Source organism: Colobus angolensis, unplaced genomic scaffold (assembly GCF_000951035.1).
Source record: "Colobus angolensis palliatus isolate OR3802 unplaced genomic scaffold, Cang.pa_1.0 Scaffold181, whole genome shotgun sequence".
NCBI classification, from domain to species: Eukaryota; Metazoa; Chordata; class Mammalia; order Primates; family Cercopithecidae; genus Colobus; species Colobus angolensis.
In genome coordinates, this window is record NW_012114944.1 from 2,288,732 (window position 1) to 2,304,651 (window position 15,920).

At 52.3% G+C, this 15,920-nt stretch overlaps 1 protein-coding gene across 1 annotated transcript in view; it reads right to left on the reverse strand.

Moving 5' to 3' along the window:
• SHB (Src homology 2 domain containing adaptor protein B) overlaps positions 1 to 15,920 on the reverse strand; it is a gene marked incomplete at its 5' end in the record, with an annotated part of 145,342 nt that overhangs the window by 11,923 nt on the left and 117,499 nt on the right. The window contains one exon of the mRNA XM_011939522.1: positions 15,369 to 15,488. Coding sequence (XP_011794912.1) covers positions 15,369 to 15,488 — 120 coding nt within the window. The remainder of the gene's footprint in view (positions 1 to 15,368; positions 15,489 to 15,920) is intronic.

A 15,920-nucleotide genomic window follows, 5' to 3' on the forward strand; every position in this document is an offset into this window, starting at 1 on the left:
GCTGGAAGAGGAGTGGATGTTTTAAAAAATAGAGTTGATTCAAGTGTGTCCTAGAATGTCCACCAGTACCCAGAGACTTACTTGTTAAGCCTGTGGCCCCCTGGGTCTCTTTGCAACCAAAATCTGTTTTAAACCGCCCTCTAAGAAATTCTGATGCATGTTCAAGTTTGAGAACCATCATTCTAGCTCCATCTGATGATGGAAACTCCTCTGTAATATCCGCAATATTTACTGTCCAGCTTTGCTACTTACCACCACCATTAGAGAGCTCATTCCCCACCAAGACAACCCCTTCCAAACAGACAGCTTTGCCCATCATTAAGTTCTTCCGTGTCCTGAGCTGAAATGTGACTAACTATAGCTTGCTGAGGTCAGCCCAGCTCCGAGCTCTAGCTCCTGCAGGCCAAGTCCACTGCTTCTGCCCTGCGAAGGTCCCTCAGACAGGAAGACCTGGGCTGCTCTTTTCCAGCTGTCCCCCTGGGGCAGAATTTCCTGCTCTTTCCCATCCTGGTCGCTTCTGCTGCCTGTTCCCCAGGCAGTCACCATCTCTCACACAGTGGGAGCCAGCAACTGAACAGGGTCCTGTGGAGTCTGTCCAGCTTGGCCATCAGCCCTGCTGGCTGGACACAACTCCGTCATTAACACGGACACTCCTGAGCTTCACCTGAACTCCTTTTTGGGGTCTGCTGACCTCCTGAGTACCCCTCTCTTCCAGCCCCTCCAAAGTCCCAAGAGACAGGGTCTTATTGACATGAAAGTATCATCAGGTATAGCAACACTTGTCTCTTGACCACCCCAAAAGGGGCAGGGGCCGAGAGCTTTTCTGTGGTGGGAAGGGATGGGGGGTCTTGCTTTGTTGCCCAGGTTGGAGTGTAGTGGCACATTCATAGCTCACTGTAACCTGTAACTCCTGGGGATAAGTGATCCTCCTGCCTCAGCCTCCTGAGTAGCTTAGGATTACAGGTGTGAGCCACCATGCCCAGCTAATTAATTTTTTTTTTTTAATAGAGACCGCATCTCACTATGTTGCCCAGGCTGGTCTTGAACTCCTAGGCTCAAGCAATCCTCCTGCCTTGGCCTCCCAAAGTGCTAGGATTACAGGCATGAGCCACTGTGTCCAGCTGGGCCCAAGAATTTTAAGAAGCAAAAGCCCACTGGCTTTGGCCACACTTGGAAGGTTTGGAAATGGAACTTTGAAAGATCACTGTCAGTTCTTCGTAGTCTGGGTTCTGGGGGGCAAATCTTCTCATGTTGGACATTCATTCTGGCAGCTTCTTGACAACCTCTTTTCTCAAGGTGGAGAATTTTCTCAAAATTAAATCTCCGGTTCTTTGCTCCGTAATGAAATTGATTTCTGCCTTGACAGACAACAAAGCTTTCATTTTATTATTTGGCTTGGGTTTGACCACATTAATTATTGCTGTTTTTTTCCCCCCCAGCACGTCTGCAAGTAATTGAGTTCCATAAAGTTACTTACTCTAGGAACTGATTGCTTCCTGAAAGCAAAGCTCCCACAGAAGTAAAACAGGCAACCCCAGCTTCTTCAGAGATGACATTTTGGTTAGGGTTGGAACAATTCAGAGCAGGAAAATGTATTTTCCTAGCCTGAAAATCTGAACTCAACATGGGGTTATGCGAATATTTGGAGACTGTGAGTCTGAAACGTGGGTGTCCAGGTCATACCATCTCCTGCATTTGCTGCCTCAGTCATCTTATCATTGATGTGTCAGAATCCTACACTGCCTCAAGTTTCTAATCACTGTTACTGGCATCATTCTTCCGGCCTCTGAGAACACTCTGCGGACGCCTGTTCAAGTCAATTCCTAACACCAGCTATACCAGGAGCTAAGAAAAGCCTGCCCAGCACCGTTCAAATGCGTTTCTCCCTGCGAGGTTGTGTTCAGTCTCGGTGGGGCATACGCCTTTAGTGCCAGGAGGAAATGATGGGTACACAGCTTGCTCTCTGGCAGACTGGGAGGTGGTGGGGGATTGTTGAAGGGATGGAGGGCTGGGATGTGGAGGGATGGTGCAGCCACAGGTGAGCCCCTCATCTCTCTAAGCCTGTCTCCTTGAGCGTAAAGTGAGGTTGCTGTGGGGAGCCAGAGAGAGTTGACTATGGCTTCAGGGTGTACAAAACTGTGGTCCTGGACCACGACTGCATTTATGCCTCACAATGATCCTGAGATGTAGGAACTATTACTCTCCCCATTGTACAGATGTAGAAATGGAGGCCACACAGCTAGTAAGATGCAGAATGGAGATCTGAACCAGGGAGGGATTCTGGCTCCAGGTGGTCTACCTTCTTAGTCACAATACTCTATGCTCTTTCTCTACTGAGCCAAAGTACCCCCAAGTAACTGAGGTACAGAGAAGTAACAAAGAAAAGTTCAAGACAGAGCTGGAACCAGAAACAGGTTTCCTAACTCCACAGCCAATGAACTTCCTGCTCTGCCTCATAAAAAAAAAAAAAAAAAAATCCTCTATTATAGGCCAGGCAACTTTAGGAAGCCAAGGCAGGCAGATCAGAGTTCAAGACCAGCCTGACCAACATGGTGAAACCCCATCTCTACTACTAAAAAAAAAAAAAAAATACAAAAATTAGCTGGGCATGGTGGTGCACACCTGTAATCCCAGCTGCTCTGGAGGCTGAGGCAGGAGAATTGCTTGAACTTGGGAGGCAGAGGTTGCAGTGAGCCAAGATCATGCCATTGCACTCCAGCCTGGGCGACAGAGCGGGACTCTGTCTCAAAAAACAAAACAAAACACCATTATAAAAGAGATTCACTGTGGAAAATCCAGAAAACACAAATCCAAAATAAACAAAAAGAAGGTAAAAACCTGCCATTTCATCACTGCAGATACTGGTTAATCACAATTCGGCACAGTGCCTTTCTATATTTTTCCCACATATATGCGTACAAGCATGTGACATATGGTTACCGACTGGGCTGAACTTTGTAATCTGATTTTATTACAATCATGGCTCATTTTGAATGTTGTGATTATTTTTCTCCTGAATACCATCTCCAAATGTTTCCTGAGTACCTATCCTGTGCCAGGCCCTCTGGGGTGTTGAGACCGAAAGACACGTTCCCAAAGGAACCCTCAGCCAAGAAAGGTTCCTAGCAGATGACAAATCATTTCACACTACAACCCTGAGGGTCGGAATCAGATGTTAGATGGCAAATTTCGAAAGCAAGGTCCCAGGGTTTATGTACCTAGATTTCTTCCTGGGGGTTTTCTAGTAAAAACTGGAAAATCTGCTAGACAAATTCTAGAAGAGCTATAACATTTTATGCACCTCAGTTTTAAACCTAGAAACAAAAACTGGGTGACATTTTACAAAACAGAGAGAGGCTCTATCACTTTCAAGGGAAAACTGAACAGCCGGCCACCCTAGCCAAGCTGGGACCTTAGGGAGGAAGGACACCGCATAGGCCTATCCTCTAATCTCCAACCTAAACGTCCTTGTACTTTGCTGTTGCTTCCCCATAACTTCCCCAGTTTTCTCCTCTCAAAAATCTTATCATCTGAAGTCCTCCTCAACTGGCCCCTCCTCCAGGAAGACTTCCAAGATGCCCCTAGTCAGGCTTACTTTCTTCCTCCCTCACTCTGTCCTCTGCCACACCTCTGTCCATCACAGTACTTCCCTACCGTCCTGTCTCCTTGTCTAGACTGTGAGCTTAGAGTCTGATGTGTCTTTGTCTCCTCACCCAGCTGACAGCCCAGGGCACGATAAGAGCTCAGTGGTGAAAACCGTGCTGCTGGCTTGTCTATAAGCCCTGCCCTGAAAGCCTGTGCTTAAAATGTGGCAGGGTGATCTCCAAGCTGCCTGAGGCCATAAGCAGAATGTGGATTTTCCAAAGGAAATGGCAGAAATAAAATAAAATTAAAATTAAAAAATGGTTTTAATTAAAGCATTTGTAATAAGCTGGCTTTGTCAAACCCAGTTGTTTCTGATATTCCTCTTGGGTGAAATAATCTTTAAGAAGATAAAGAAAAAAAAGCAAAGCATTATTAAAAGTGGCAGAAAACACTCGTGCTGGAAGGAGGATGGAGGCTGCTCACACGGGAGCTTCCTAGAGAAGGGCAGGCGCAAGACACAGGCCTGTGGATGGAACAGCCTCTGCTCCAGCAGAGGGCAAGGGCGTGTGCGTGCCAGCGTGCCACACACACAACAAAACCTCATTTTATAGCCCTAACATTTGAACTGCGGGAGCGAAGACGAGGGCTATAAAATTTGACATCTGATTTTATAAATCTGCCTCAAGTACTGACAATGTCTGTGGAGAAAATGAGAGAAGAAAATACAGTGCTTACGGGGCTCCAAAGGGTGATAACCCTGGGGTGGGAGCTGGGACATCTAGGGGCTCTACCAGCAGCCTTCCACAGGACCTCAGGAAGGTCCTCTTCCCTCTCTGTGCCTCAGTTGACCCCACCTGAATGCCAGGGTCTTGACCTGGATGATCCAACTCCCTTTGGGCTCTGACTGCCCAAAGGTCTGGGGAACAGTCAGGCCCTGCCTTAACACTGGGATTTTACCGTGTGAAGTTAGTGGTATCAAGCCCCACCAAATGCCTCTAGGTAAGCGCCAATCATGTTTCCCGTGGGGCCTTTGCATCACTTACCCAGCTATCAGTAAAATAAGCCCCTACAGCACAAAGACTCTGCAAACAACACCACCTGCATCTTGTGCAGCCTCTCAGAGTTTACGAGAGCCTCCACTGCCACTGCAAATCTGGGCCTCAGGGCGGAGAGGCTGAGAGGCTGAGAGGCTGAGACGGGAAGTGACTTACTGGTGACCTCCTGGCTGGTGGTAATGGTGGGATTCAGGCTATGATCCCTGGGCTCCTGGTCACAGCCTTCCTCTCCATGTAGCCACCCTTTCACTGATGGCAGATGTGATGTCTGTAGCTGTCCTCGTGGCCTTCCCTGCAGCACCCTGTATGCTTTCTCCCAAGTCGCCAACCAACTCATTCCCAGATGGTTTTTGCAAAAATATTGTTAAATAATTCAAATTAACAAGATGTTAGAAATGTGATTGGAAAGAAATGTTTTTCTCATTTGGAGAGACCACCCAGTGCCTCAGAAAGCAACTGTCTTGGGGCACAAGAGGTTTCCTGGAGATGGACGGGCAGTTGGAATGCTTCCCCGGTGGCGGAGCTGCACAGGCAGATTTATGTGGGCTGATATGAGACAATTAAAAACCGGCTGGAAATGTAATCGGGGCTGCTCAGATGCTGGAGAAGACCAAGGAGCTCTGGTAAAACAAAGGGCAATGCTGCATCCCTGGCTCAGAGGGGAAACACAGCAGGCCAGGGAGGGAACCCCAGCCTGTTGATGGGCATGTCTGGCACTGCCAGGTTGGGGGGTGGGGCACTGGGCTGTGAACTGGCAGAGTGAGGCAGAATGAGTGCAGGCACCTCTTGCCTCTGGGTTTTAGGCGACAGTGGGAAGGGGGAAGCTGAGCTGTGGGGAGTCTGTTTTCCTGGGTCTTTTCCAGGTCTACATTGCAGCCGGGAATGCCACCATCCACCCAGCTGCTCCGAAATCTGGATGTGGTCCTTGACTCCTCACTCCTCCTCCCTCTCATCAATTCTACCTTCATACGCCTCTCCTTTCTACTCCCATTGCCCTAGTCCTTCACTCCTGATCTGTCACACACCCAGGGCCAGATAGGGCTTTCTAAACTTCTCTCTTGCCAGCTATGTAGGCCGCCTGCCACTGGCCCCTCTGAATTGGCCTTGGTCTCCTACTTTGCTACCAGATAGTCTCAGCATCATCAGCCTAGCACCTGGGTGCAAACGGAGAACTTCTAAGCTTAGCTGGAGCAAATGGCTGAGAAGGGTCAAGAAAGAACAGTGGTCCAGGAGCTGGGCAGGGTCAGCCTCTGCCCCTCCCTGACAACATGGCCTTAGGTTTCTAAGCCCCTTTGAGCCTCTGTTTCCTCTTCTGTAAAGTAGGAGCAATGAGTTGTGCTTTCTTCACAGCTGCTTGAGGGCTGGACCCAGAGAAGAAACTAGACTCCTCCAGTTGGGTTATGGATGCTGACACTGTTTGCTTATAGCCAGACAGAACCAGCCCCTCTGGTTTCAGGTCTCTGGGCTTTCTCTGTGTCACCACTGCCTGGGGAAAGGTGTCTGAGAAATGTTGGGCACGGGGCTCACAGTCACAGGTGCTGTCAGAAAATCCAGCTTAGGTCCAGAGACGGGGTTGGCCATTGGCTGGACTTCTCAGTGCCTGCTAGAGAGGAATGGGGGTGTTTCTACTCCAAGAGACCCCACAAGGTAGAAAGAGACCTTGAGCTGTGTTGCAATCTCATTTCTTTAATGCATTAACTGTGACGTAATGTGAACGACAGTCTCTCTTTTTTTTTTTTTTTTTGAGACGGAGTCTTGCTCTGTCGCCCAGGCTGGAGCGCAGTGGTGCGATCTCGGCTCACTGCAAACTCCGCCTCCCAGGTTCATGCCGTTCTCCTGCCTCAGCCTCCGGAGTAGCTGGGACTACAGGTGCCCGGCTAATTTTTTTGTATTTATAGTAGACACAGGGTTTCACCGTGTTAGCCAGGATGGTCTCCATCTCCTGACCCTGTGATCCACCTGCCTCAGGCTCCCAAAGTGCTGGGATTACAGGCGTGAGCCACCATGCCTGGCAAGTTTCTTTATCTGTAAAAACGATGGCAATGGTTGCTACTCTTCTCGAACATACTATCACAGTGTGAAAGCTGGCTATTCCCAAATATCAGGCCCTATGCTGGGCATGCTGACCTGTATCACCTCACTCACACGTTACAGCAGCCCAGAGAGCGTGGCGTGGCAGGATTTACACCTGCTGTGCTAGAGAGTAAACAGAGGGCTCAGAGAATAGGCAGAACTCAAACTAGGGTCTGTCTGAACCCCTCAGAAAGAAGGGTGCAAATCATGGTGACTAGTCTGGGATCCTGTAACTTGTCAGAGGCAGAGCTAGGATTTGAACCCAGGTCTCCTGGGCATAAGCCCAGGGCTGTTCCTACACTCCCCATCTTCACTGCACCAGAATCACCAAAGCACCACGCTTGGAGTCCAGGAGAGGCGCCAGTCTAATGTTGAGGGTGGCATCCTCGGCAATGTTTTACTACCAGCAGGGCACATGTTCTCAGTAATTTCTGAATAAAGGGAAATGTCATCTAATATTCCTCACAGTGTCCTCTCGACAGTGCACTCTCTTATCCTGCAAGGCATCTGCACATTCTAAAGTTCACTGTTCTCATTTAGTCCTGGCAAAGAGCGTTTGGGGAATCTCTGTTTTGCCTACAGCAGTGGCTTCTAATTGTGGCATTTCCTTTAAACCTTTTAGAAGGAGAAAACACGAAGCACGCTAATTGAGCAGAAAGTTCATTTTTCCTCCATCAGCGCTGAAAGGACATGAAATCCTCCATGTGGTAAAAGCAAAGAGACACACCCCCTCTTCCCCCATCACCCCTGCTGCCCTGACTCAGGCTGGCTCAAATGCTGCTAGCAAATAGGGCCTGCTGGGAAAGCCAGAGGCAGGCAAGCTTCTTCCTGTCTCTGGGCCTCAGTATCTCTACTTGTTCAAGATATTGGACCAGAAAATCGAAAAAGCCTCTTTCTGTTCCCTAAACCCCAAGATTTCTGCCCAGGGTACTCCTGGAGCTGCTACCTTGACTGGCTGCTAACATGCTTCCCTATGAGATGAGAAGGCCAGACTGTAAGTTTGGAAGATGGGCAGGAGAGCTGGAGGCGCAGCAGCATGATAATGAAAAAGGATACCTGTTGAATGGTCATCATCTCCAGCTCCTGATGAGCAACCAGGAGGTCAGAGAAGTTCACTCACTCATCCAAGGTCACACCAAAGGACAATGTACAGAGTGCAAGGGAGGTGAGAGGTTCAAAAGAGGTTATCCAGGAGGAGGGGAGCCTGGATTGGACTCCAGCTCTGCGAGATTCTCTAGCATGCTTTCCAGCTGTAGCCACATAAAATCTAGAACCCATCATCGTAAAGGAGAGTGGATATGGGCACAGATGGAGACTTCCAGGTTGAACCTAGACAATTCGCAATGTACTGGGCCACACCGAGCTCTTTCCCCAACAACCTGTGGCTTTCTGAGGTCTAAAATAAAGACACTTGAGCTACCACTGATAGAGCACTCACTATATGCTAGGGCATATGCTAAGCACTTCACATATATTGTCTCTTCATTAATACACCTGTGAAACCCATTTTATAGATGAGAAAACCGAGGCTCAGAGATGTTCAGTATGTGGCAGAGCTGGGTTTCAAGAGCCTAAACCAAGATCCAGAGCCATTGTCTTCACCGCTGTGCAGAGCTCCCTCTGTTGGGGGTGCCATGGGGCACACGGCCAGGAGCTCAGGGCCCCTGCAACCACAGCTGAGCAGTGTGGGGGTCCCGGGGCAAGCAGTACTGCACCCGAGCTGCACACACCTGCCTTCCCTGAAGTCTGCTCTTAAAAGGCTTCATCACCCCTGCAGGGGCCTGGCTGGGGAATACAGAGACGGACTAAGTCCAGGTATTCTGGGGCTGTGCAGGGAACTCAGTAATAGCCAGGGAGTTTCCACTGTGGCTTTGCAGGGACTGCCCTGGTGGTTCACACATGGGGGCAGGCAACCACCATGGAGCTAAGTGTCTGGAGTCTCAGATGTTAACCCAACAAGGGGATGCTTGGATGGCAGAAGGAAGTGGAGACTTGCTTCCTGCTGATAGATGAGGGGAGAGCAACCTTTCCTCATATCCCCACTCCCACCGCCCTCCTCAAACCTTTATTATTTCTTGCTCCTAGCTGTCAGCAGCAACAAACTAAGATTAATCACTTGCCTGCCTGGACCCAGACATGCCTACTGTTTGAAAACTCTCCCCTTCGCTGTATTAATCAATGAAGGGACAGACAAAAGAAAAACAACCCTAACTGCCATGCGCCTCCCAGTGCCCCTCAGCTCTTCTTGGCCCTGTTACACCCACCCAACCTCCCCTGGAGCTGCAGGAGGCATTTGCTGACTGAAGACTAAGTACCCAGCAGTCAACACAAGCCCGGCTGCTCTAAGCCGGATACAAATAGATGTCATCAAGCAATCTGAAGGGCAGGAGGCATGTTCTTGATAATGTCCTGCTCCTCCTCCCCTCCTCAGAGGAGATGGGACGTTCCTGCCATCCTTGGACTGAGAGGAAAGTGGTCTAGTCATGGAACCCTTAAACTGGAAGCAAGTTTATTTATCAGACCCCAGACCCTCATTTTTTCGATGCAAGTGGAGAAGACACTTGCCCAAGTCACCCAGTACAGCAGGGACAGCCTGGACTCACCCAGGGCTCTGTCTATTCTGCTGCTTCCACGGTGATTTCTGAAGGCTCTGGAAAAGCTGGGAGAAGCAGAGACTGGTATATACTGAGCACCATCTGTGTGTAGGGCTTACCTGCCAAGCCTTACTTCTTGCATCGGGCATGGGCAAAGAGATGGAAGCGGGACTTGGATTCAGTTAGCTGAGTGCAGAGCCTGTTTTCCCTCTCCATCTTGAAAAGGGCTGCCTCGGTCTCCTGGGAGGCCTGCCCACGTGCTGTTCACCTTCTGGACTCCTATAACAGGCCCCTCCCCAGCTCTCGGTCTGTGCCAGTTCACGTGGCATGTGTAGGGACGTGGAGGGGAAGGGGGGGATCATTGAGGGGATGGGGAGGCAGAAGCTGTGTCCCTCCTCACCAGTACTCACGGGTCCCCTAGTTCACTCATGGTTCTAGAATACAGCCCTGACAATAGCATTGCATCCTGCTTCAAACCTTCAGGACTCCCTGCTGCCTCACAGGTGAAGCCCCAACCCCTCCACCTGGTGATCAGGGCTACACCTCACTTGGGCTCAGATGAATGTGTCATTTGTTGTTCTTATGCAAGCTCCGCACTGCCCTGTCTCTGGGCCCACTCTCTCTGCAGCCTGCCTTTTCTCCCCTGTCCATGGGTCCAAGACTTGTTCATCCTTCACATTCCCCTTCCTGGTTCCTTCCCTCTTTCATAGCCTGGAACCTTTCACAGAAAGAGTACTTTCTACTTCGGGCAGCCCTGAACACATTCTCCGTGAGTTATAGCTGTAAGCGTCTTCCCTTCCTCGTCAGGCTGTGAGCTCCTGCAGGGCTGCAGCTCATTCAGTAACTGACACTGGACAGGGCAGAGCTCACGGGCTGGGCCGGGGAGGCTGTGAACAACCAAGTGCCACAGCATGATGGAAACAGGCCAGACCCCAGAGGCGCCTCCTTAGGTCACGTTTGCAAGAGGCCGGGCAATCTGCCTTTGGGGATTAGAAAGCCAAAGGTCCCCCTGTGAGGACTGTATGCGGCCGTTACCCTCACTGGCTTTGGGACTCTCACCACCTCAACCGAGCAGGGGCTGGGTCCTTGTTAAAGCTGCTGCCTGCAGAGGCCTCAGAGATGCCACTCAGTGCCCCTTTCCCATGGGTCACACAGGATCCCTGCTCCATAAGGGCAGAGCCTGCCCAGCAGAACTGGAGGCCACAGCACTCACCCTGCCTCCCTCTGCCTGCCCCCGGCTACAAGCCCCCTAGTCTTTAAAGTCCTTCCTTCATCTTGTCCACATTCCTTTGCAAAAACTCACCAAAGTACAACTCGGGATGGCTTATTCGCAGGCCAAAGTGCCTGAAGAGCCTTTTAATGAGATTTTTTCAAGGCTTTTCATCCCTTTCCTCCACTGCCAGCCTTTCCAGAGACAGGAAACTGTGTTAAGAGTTTGACATTTTCTTGCCAATTTCTCAGCTCAACCCTTTGCTCCCTGAGGCTGGAGTAAGAGTACCCAGGGGCCAGTGGTGGGCGCCAGGTCAATGAGTTGGCGGGCAGCCAAGGGGGAGAGTTCTGCAGGCAGGAAGGGGTAAGGAAAGTGTTCAAGAGTAATTAGGCAGAATCGCTGAAGACGATTCACAGGTGGGGGCCCCCTGCCATGGAGGGGGCTCCGAGATGTGATGAGGCGTGTGCCGGCGCCACTGTGGGTCACTGCAAGTACAGAAAGTTGGGGGGTGGGATGCAGACAGGTGGCAGCTTGGGCTGTTCCAGGGACCTGTCTGGTCACCACAGTGGGAAGCTGTCACCATCTCTGTGGTCAGTGGTCAGCTCCCAGCCAGGCAGCCTTACATCAACCCCGAGTCCCTTCTGGGGGTTAATTTCCCCACCCAGGAAGCAAAGGGATTGGAGTAAACGGGCCTCAAACACTTCCAGGTTTGACATCGGAAGACCTTTCGGCTGAGTGTAAGGCATGCCGGGAGGAGATGGGAGGACATGGCTGGGAGCCCCATGGCCTCCACTCCAGTCTTGGCTCTGCTGTGGACCCTGGCAGGCATTCAGCTTCTCCCAGCCTAAGATGAAGAAGAACATGCCTCGCAGCAGGACCCCGGTGAGTGCACCCTGCACATCAGTGGCCCTATCACTGAGAACTGCATCTTAACTCTTCTGGGAGCCCCTGAGACCCGCCAAGGCTCTCCTGCACCTCCATGTCTCTGCCTGGGCCGTCCCCTCTACTTGAGCTGCCCTGCTAGCCATCCCTGTGTGGGGAACACCTGGCTTCTCTTGAAGGCTCATGTGCAGCCTTCTCCCTGCAGCTTCTCCTGACTCTCTGTGGCATGGACTGCCCACCCACACGCCAGCTCTGGGCTCCCAAGATCCCCTGTGCAGACCTGGGTACAACAAGACACAGGTTGGCCTGGCCAGGCTGAGCCCCTGGAGGCTGGGCCTGACTGTTCTCACCTCTGGACTCTCTCTGATGCCCAGCCCAGTGGCTGGTACAGAGGTTTCTGAAAATATCTGCTGAGGGAAGGGTGGACGGGGTGTCCTCTGAGGCTGAACTCCCCCAGATGCTTTCTTCACCCTAGAACACCCTCAGGGCAGGACAAGCTCACATGAAAATGGCCAGAGGTGGATAACCAGCATAGCTGGAATTCCAATGTCAATTTGCACCAAGCTCCTGACAGTGTCAGGAATGCCATTCCCCACCCACCCCTGCCAGGCAGGCTGTGAGTATCTGAGAGAACAGGCCCCTCACTTGGTGGCTGACAACGATGGTGCTTGTTCCAGGCAGCCAGGACATGCAGTACCAGGACAGTTCCCCTTGTGGTTGAGGTGATTCTTTCCAGGATATTGCTCCCCAGCCAGCAGTGGGACTGGTCATTGGGAGCTGGGGCTCCTCCAGGAAGCAAGTTCATCTCCCCTGAGTGGGTTACCTGGCTCGGCCATAGGAGGCCTAGCCCAGCCCACCTCCCCAGTTCTGGCATTCTTCAGGAGAAAGCTGGGCAGGTGAGAACATCCCTGGTCTTTGGAGGTGGTGATCTAATGCCTCTAGATCTCTGCATGCAAAACTAGACTCTCACCTCTAGCTCCTTTGGGTGCAGATCAGTCACCCAAATGACAGTTCCTGATAATGAGGTCCATGGGATGGGTGCAGGAAGGCAAACACAGAGTCTGATGGTAGAGGCTGCTGGGCTGCCTTCCCAGTTTCCCTCCACCTCCTCCCCTCACCTGGGAGGTGCAGGTGGTCCAGCCCACAGATGGGGACATGGGGAGAGTTAGAGAACCCCTGATGTCATTGGTGGAGGTGGCCTTAGTGCCCATCAAAGCCCAACTCCCCACCGGACAGATGTAGGGCAAGAAACTTACCCCAGGGTCACACAGGGAGCAGCGAGTGGCAGGACAGGACTCCTATCCAGAATTCTGGACAATGGGTCCTTCCTGTGGCTCTTAAAAATGGACTTCAATCAAACCGCAGGGCTGACCCCAGGAAGCAGGGGCAGGGTAATGGGAATCACACTAGATAACACTGACACGGCGCTGGCTGGGCTGGGGACGCTGTCTGTCAGCAGCTCATTGCCATACGCAGTGCACAGATGGCCAACGCCATAAGGCCAGTGAGTGCAGGAAGCCAGGCATGAGGCCCGTCCCCTGCCTTCCCCACCAAATGCAGCTGGGCCCTTGGGACTACATGCCTACGCTGTGAGGGTAGAATCAACGTGTCGTCAAGGGTGGTCCTACCTCTAGGGAATGGCACACCCCAGTGAGGAGGGGAAACGATGCTCCTGGCCCTCTGAGCCCCGCTGTGAGCTGGCATCTGGGCCTGCTTTTACAACTGAGGGTGCACTGCATAGGGGATTGAGAATTCCGCAGGAGACAGCTGGTGCTATTACTTCTGCCACTGGGTCTAGGTTCCTTGTGTGCTCCCTGGTTGGGACCTCAGCCCTGGCACATCCTGGGTACTCAATAGGCTGCTGTTCCCTCGAAGGCAGGTCTGCACTGGAGTCACCACAGGGCCCCAGTGCCAGCCAGGCAGGCCCTCAGTTCAGGGGCTCAGCACTTCCTCACCTCTGCCTGGATGAACATGAAGCTGGAGCAGCTGACGGGGCTCTGGCCCTCCAGGATGAATGGCCAGGCTTGGCACAGAGTGCTCTGTCCAGTTCTCCCTGATCCTTTCGTGGAGTCCCCTCCAAGCCAGGCCCCCAGCCACGGGGATTCCAGGAGGAATGAGGTTCACTGAGGAACTCAGAGACACATGGGGAGGGAGACAGAGTAACAACCCCAAATGACCAGTGCCCCAGAGGGTCCCTGGAGCACTGAGGAAGCCCAGTACGCAGGGAAGGCCGGTGACACTGAGTCCTGTCGCTGATGCCACCTGCTTCCTTTACCTCTCACAGCCCAGAAGAGTGCCACTCACCTCGATGGCGCCATCAGCACGCCTGGTGACATGCACACCCCCCTGCCACTGCCCTCTCCCCAGTCCAATTCTGTTCCTCTGGTTTTGGCCACTTCCTGCCCAGCCCCAGAGGCAGTTTAGCACATTGAACTTCCTTTGGCTGCCATAACCGATCCGATTCTTTCAGTCATCAGGTCTGATGGCAGACAATGAATTACGCAGGCATCAGCAGCCTGGAGAAGAGCAAAGTACCTATTTCTTGTTTGTCTGGAGTGCCCTACCCGCTGGCTAGAAGTTCCCTCTGCATCCTCTCTGGTTAGGCAGTGGTCCAGCCTTTGGTCTTATTCCCCCAGTGATGACAGGCTTACTACCTTGAGGCCGCTTGGGTAGCTCTAATTCTTGATCTTCTCTGGCTGTTAGGAAATTCTTCCTCTTGCAGAGCTGGAATCTGTCTATCCATCATCTGCCCAGAAGTCCCTAATCTGCTCATTGGTTCCCTCTGCCCCAACAGTCCTTGAGACACACGGTCCCCGCCCCGTGTCCACATGCTCTCTCTTCTCTAGGTGGACTCCCAGAGCCTGTGTGCCATGCCCTGCCCGCCTCTGCCTGTGCCTGCTGCCCTCCTGACTCTGCAGTTTGTCATTGTCCCTCTCAGGGCAAAGCCTAGAAGATGCGGGGGGAGGAGTCAGTCATCAGCAGAGAACACAGGCCAGTTTCATCTTCCTTGGTTTTACTGAAGCCTCTGTCTACACAGCTGGCATGTGTGTGGGCTCTCCTGACAGCCATGCCCCCGCAGGCCTGCTCTCCCTCCCATGGCCTCTAACAGCGGTAACTGGGAAAGAGACGATGCCAGGCAGAGGGCTTCACTGCTTCTGGGGGGTCTGTGGGTCTGTGCTGGCTGAAGAGCCTGGGTTTACACCCCAATTATGTCACCAGCTCTCTATGTGTCCTTGGCAAATCTGTCCTTTCTCTGGGCCTCAGTTTTTCTGCAAAATGGGTTTAGACATTCTTTTGGGTCCCGTCCAGCTATAGCACCCAACTAAAACACCCTTTTCTTATTTTTGGGCCTGCCCATCCTGACAGAAAAGCCTCACAGGTCAGAAAGACCTGAGAGTTTCCAAAGCTGTGACAGGCAGTAACACCAGCTCTTCCCAGCACTCCTCCTAGACTGTGCGAACCCAAACTCAGGCCCACCCGAACTGCAAGCCAGAGAACTAGGAAAGGGTCATGCTCACAGTGGCAGAGAGTTACGGGCTGGTCACAAGTCTTGGCTCAGCCACTTGGGCCAGTCACACCCCCCTCTGTGAGCCTGTTTACTCATCTGCAAACTCGGGACAATATGTTCCTCAAAAAAATCAAAGGACCATCGTGGGCTCTGAGAGAGGGATGAGGCATGCTAGAAGCTCCGTACCACCCCAGCACACAGCAGATGTGAAAGCTATTCTCGGATAGTTAATATAAAATCCTAGGAAAAGGCCCCTCATCTTCTGGGAGGGCAGCAACGGCAAACATAAAAACTCCTCTGCATCCCAGGAGAATAGGATCAAATCGAAAAACCCAGGCTTGAAATAACGTGTGCTGGCAAGTTTCCCAGGGGACACTGGCGGGTCTTTCCGCCACAGGCACAGTGGCCAACCATGCTCGCAGGGGCTGCCGAGGGCTGGGGGTGCTCGGGGCGGCACTCACCTCAGGGAGAGGGAGTAGTCATGCTTGCTGGTCTGGCTGTTCCGGACAAGGTAGCTACACTCCTTGCAGAGTCGCAGCAGGTTCTCAGCGTCTCCTCTGCTGATGGCTCCATGATACCATCTGTGGAAAGGGCAGAGAGCAGTCAGAGCCCAGCACGGTGGGATTCCCATGGCCCTAACCTGCCTTGGGAGGCTCAGCAACCGCAGGGAGCCTCCCTACACAAGCAGGCATGCCCTGGTTCATTCCATGGGTATCCACTGCCCACCTGCTGCTGCCGGGTCCTGGGGAGAGCACAGCAAACAAAACCCAGTCTCTTTTCACGGGAAGCTTATGCTCTGGTGCAGGGAGTCAGGCCACAGACACTCAAGTCATCACAGAGCACACAGTGTGAGGACAGGCACCATGGAGATGAAGTGGCATAGCGTCATGTGGCTGGGGGCTAGTGGGGGACTATTTCAGGCAGGGTGGCCAGGGAAGCCTTTTCAAGGTGCGGTGGCTCATGTCTGTAATCCCAGCACTTTGGGAGGCCGAGGCGGGTGGATCACCTGAGGT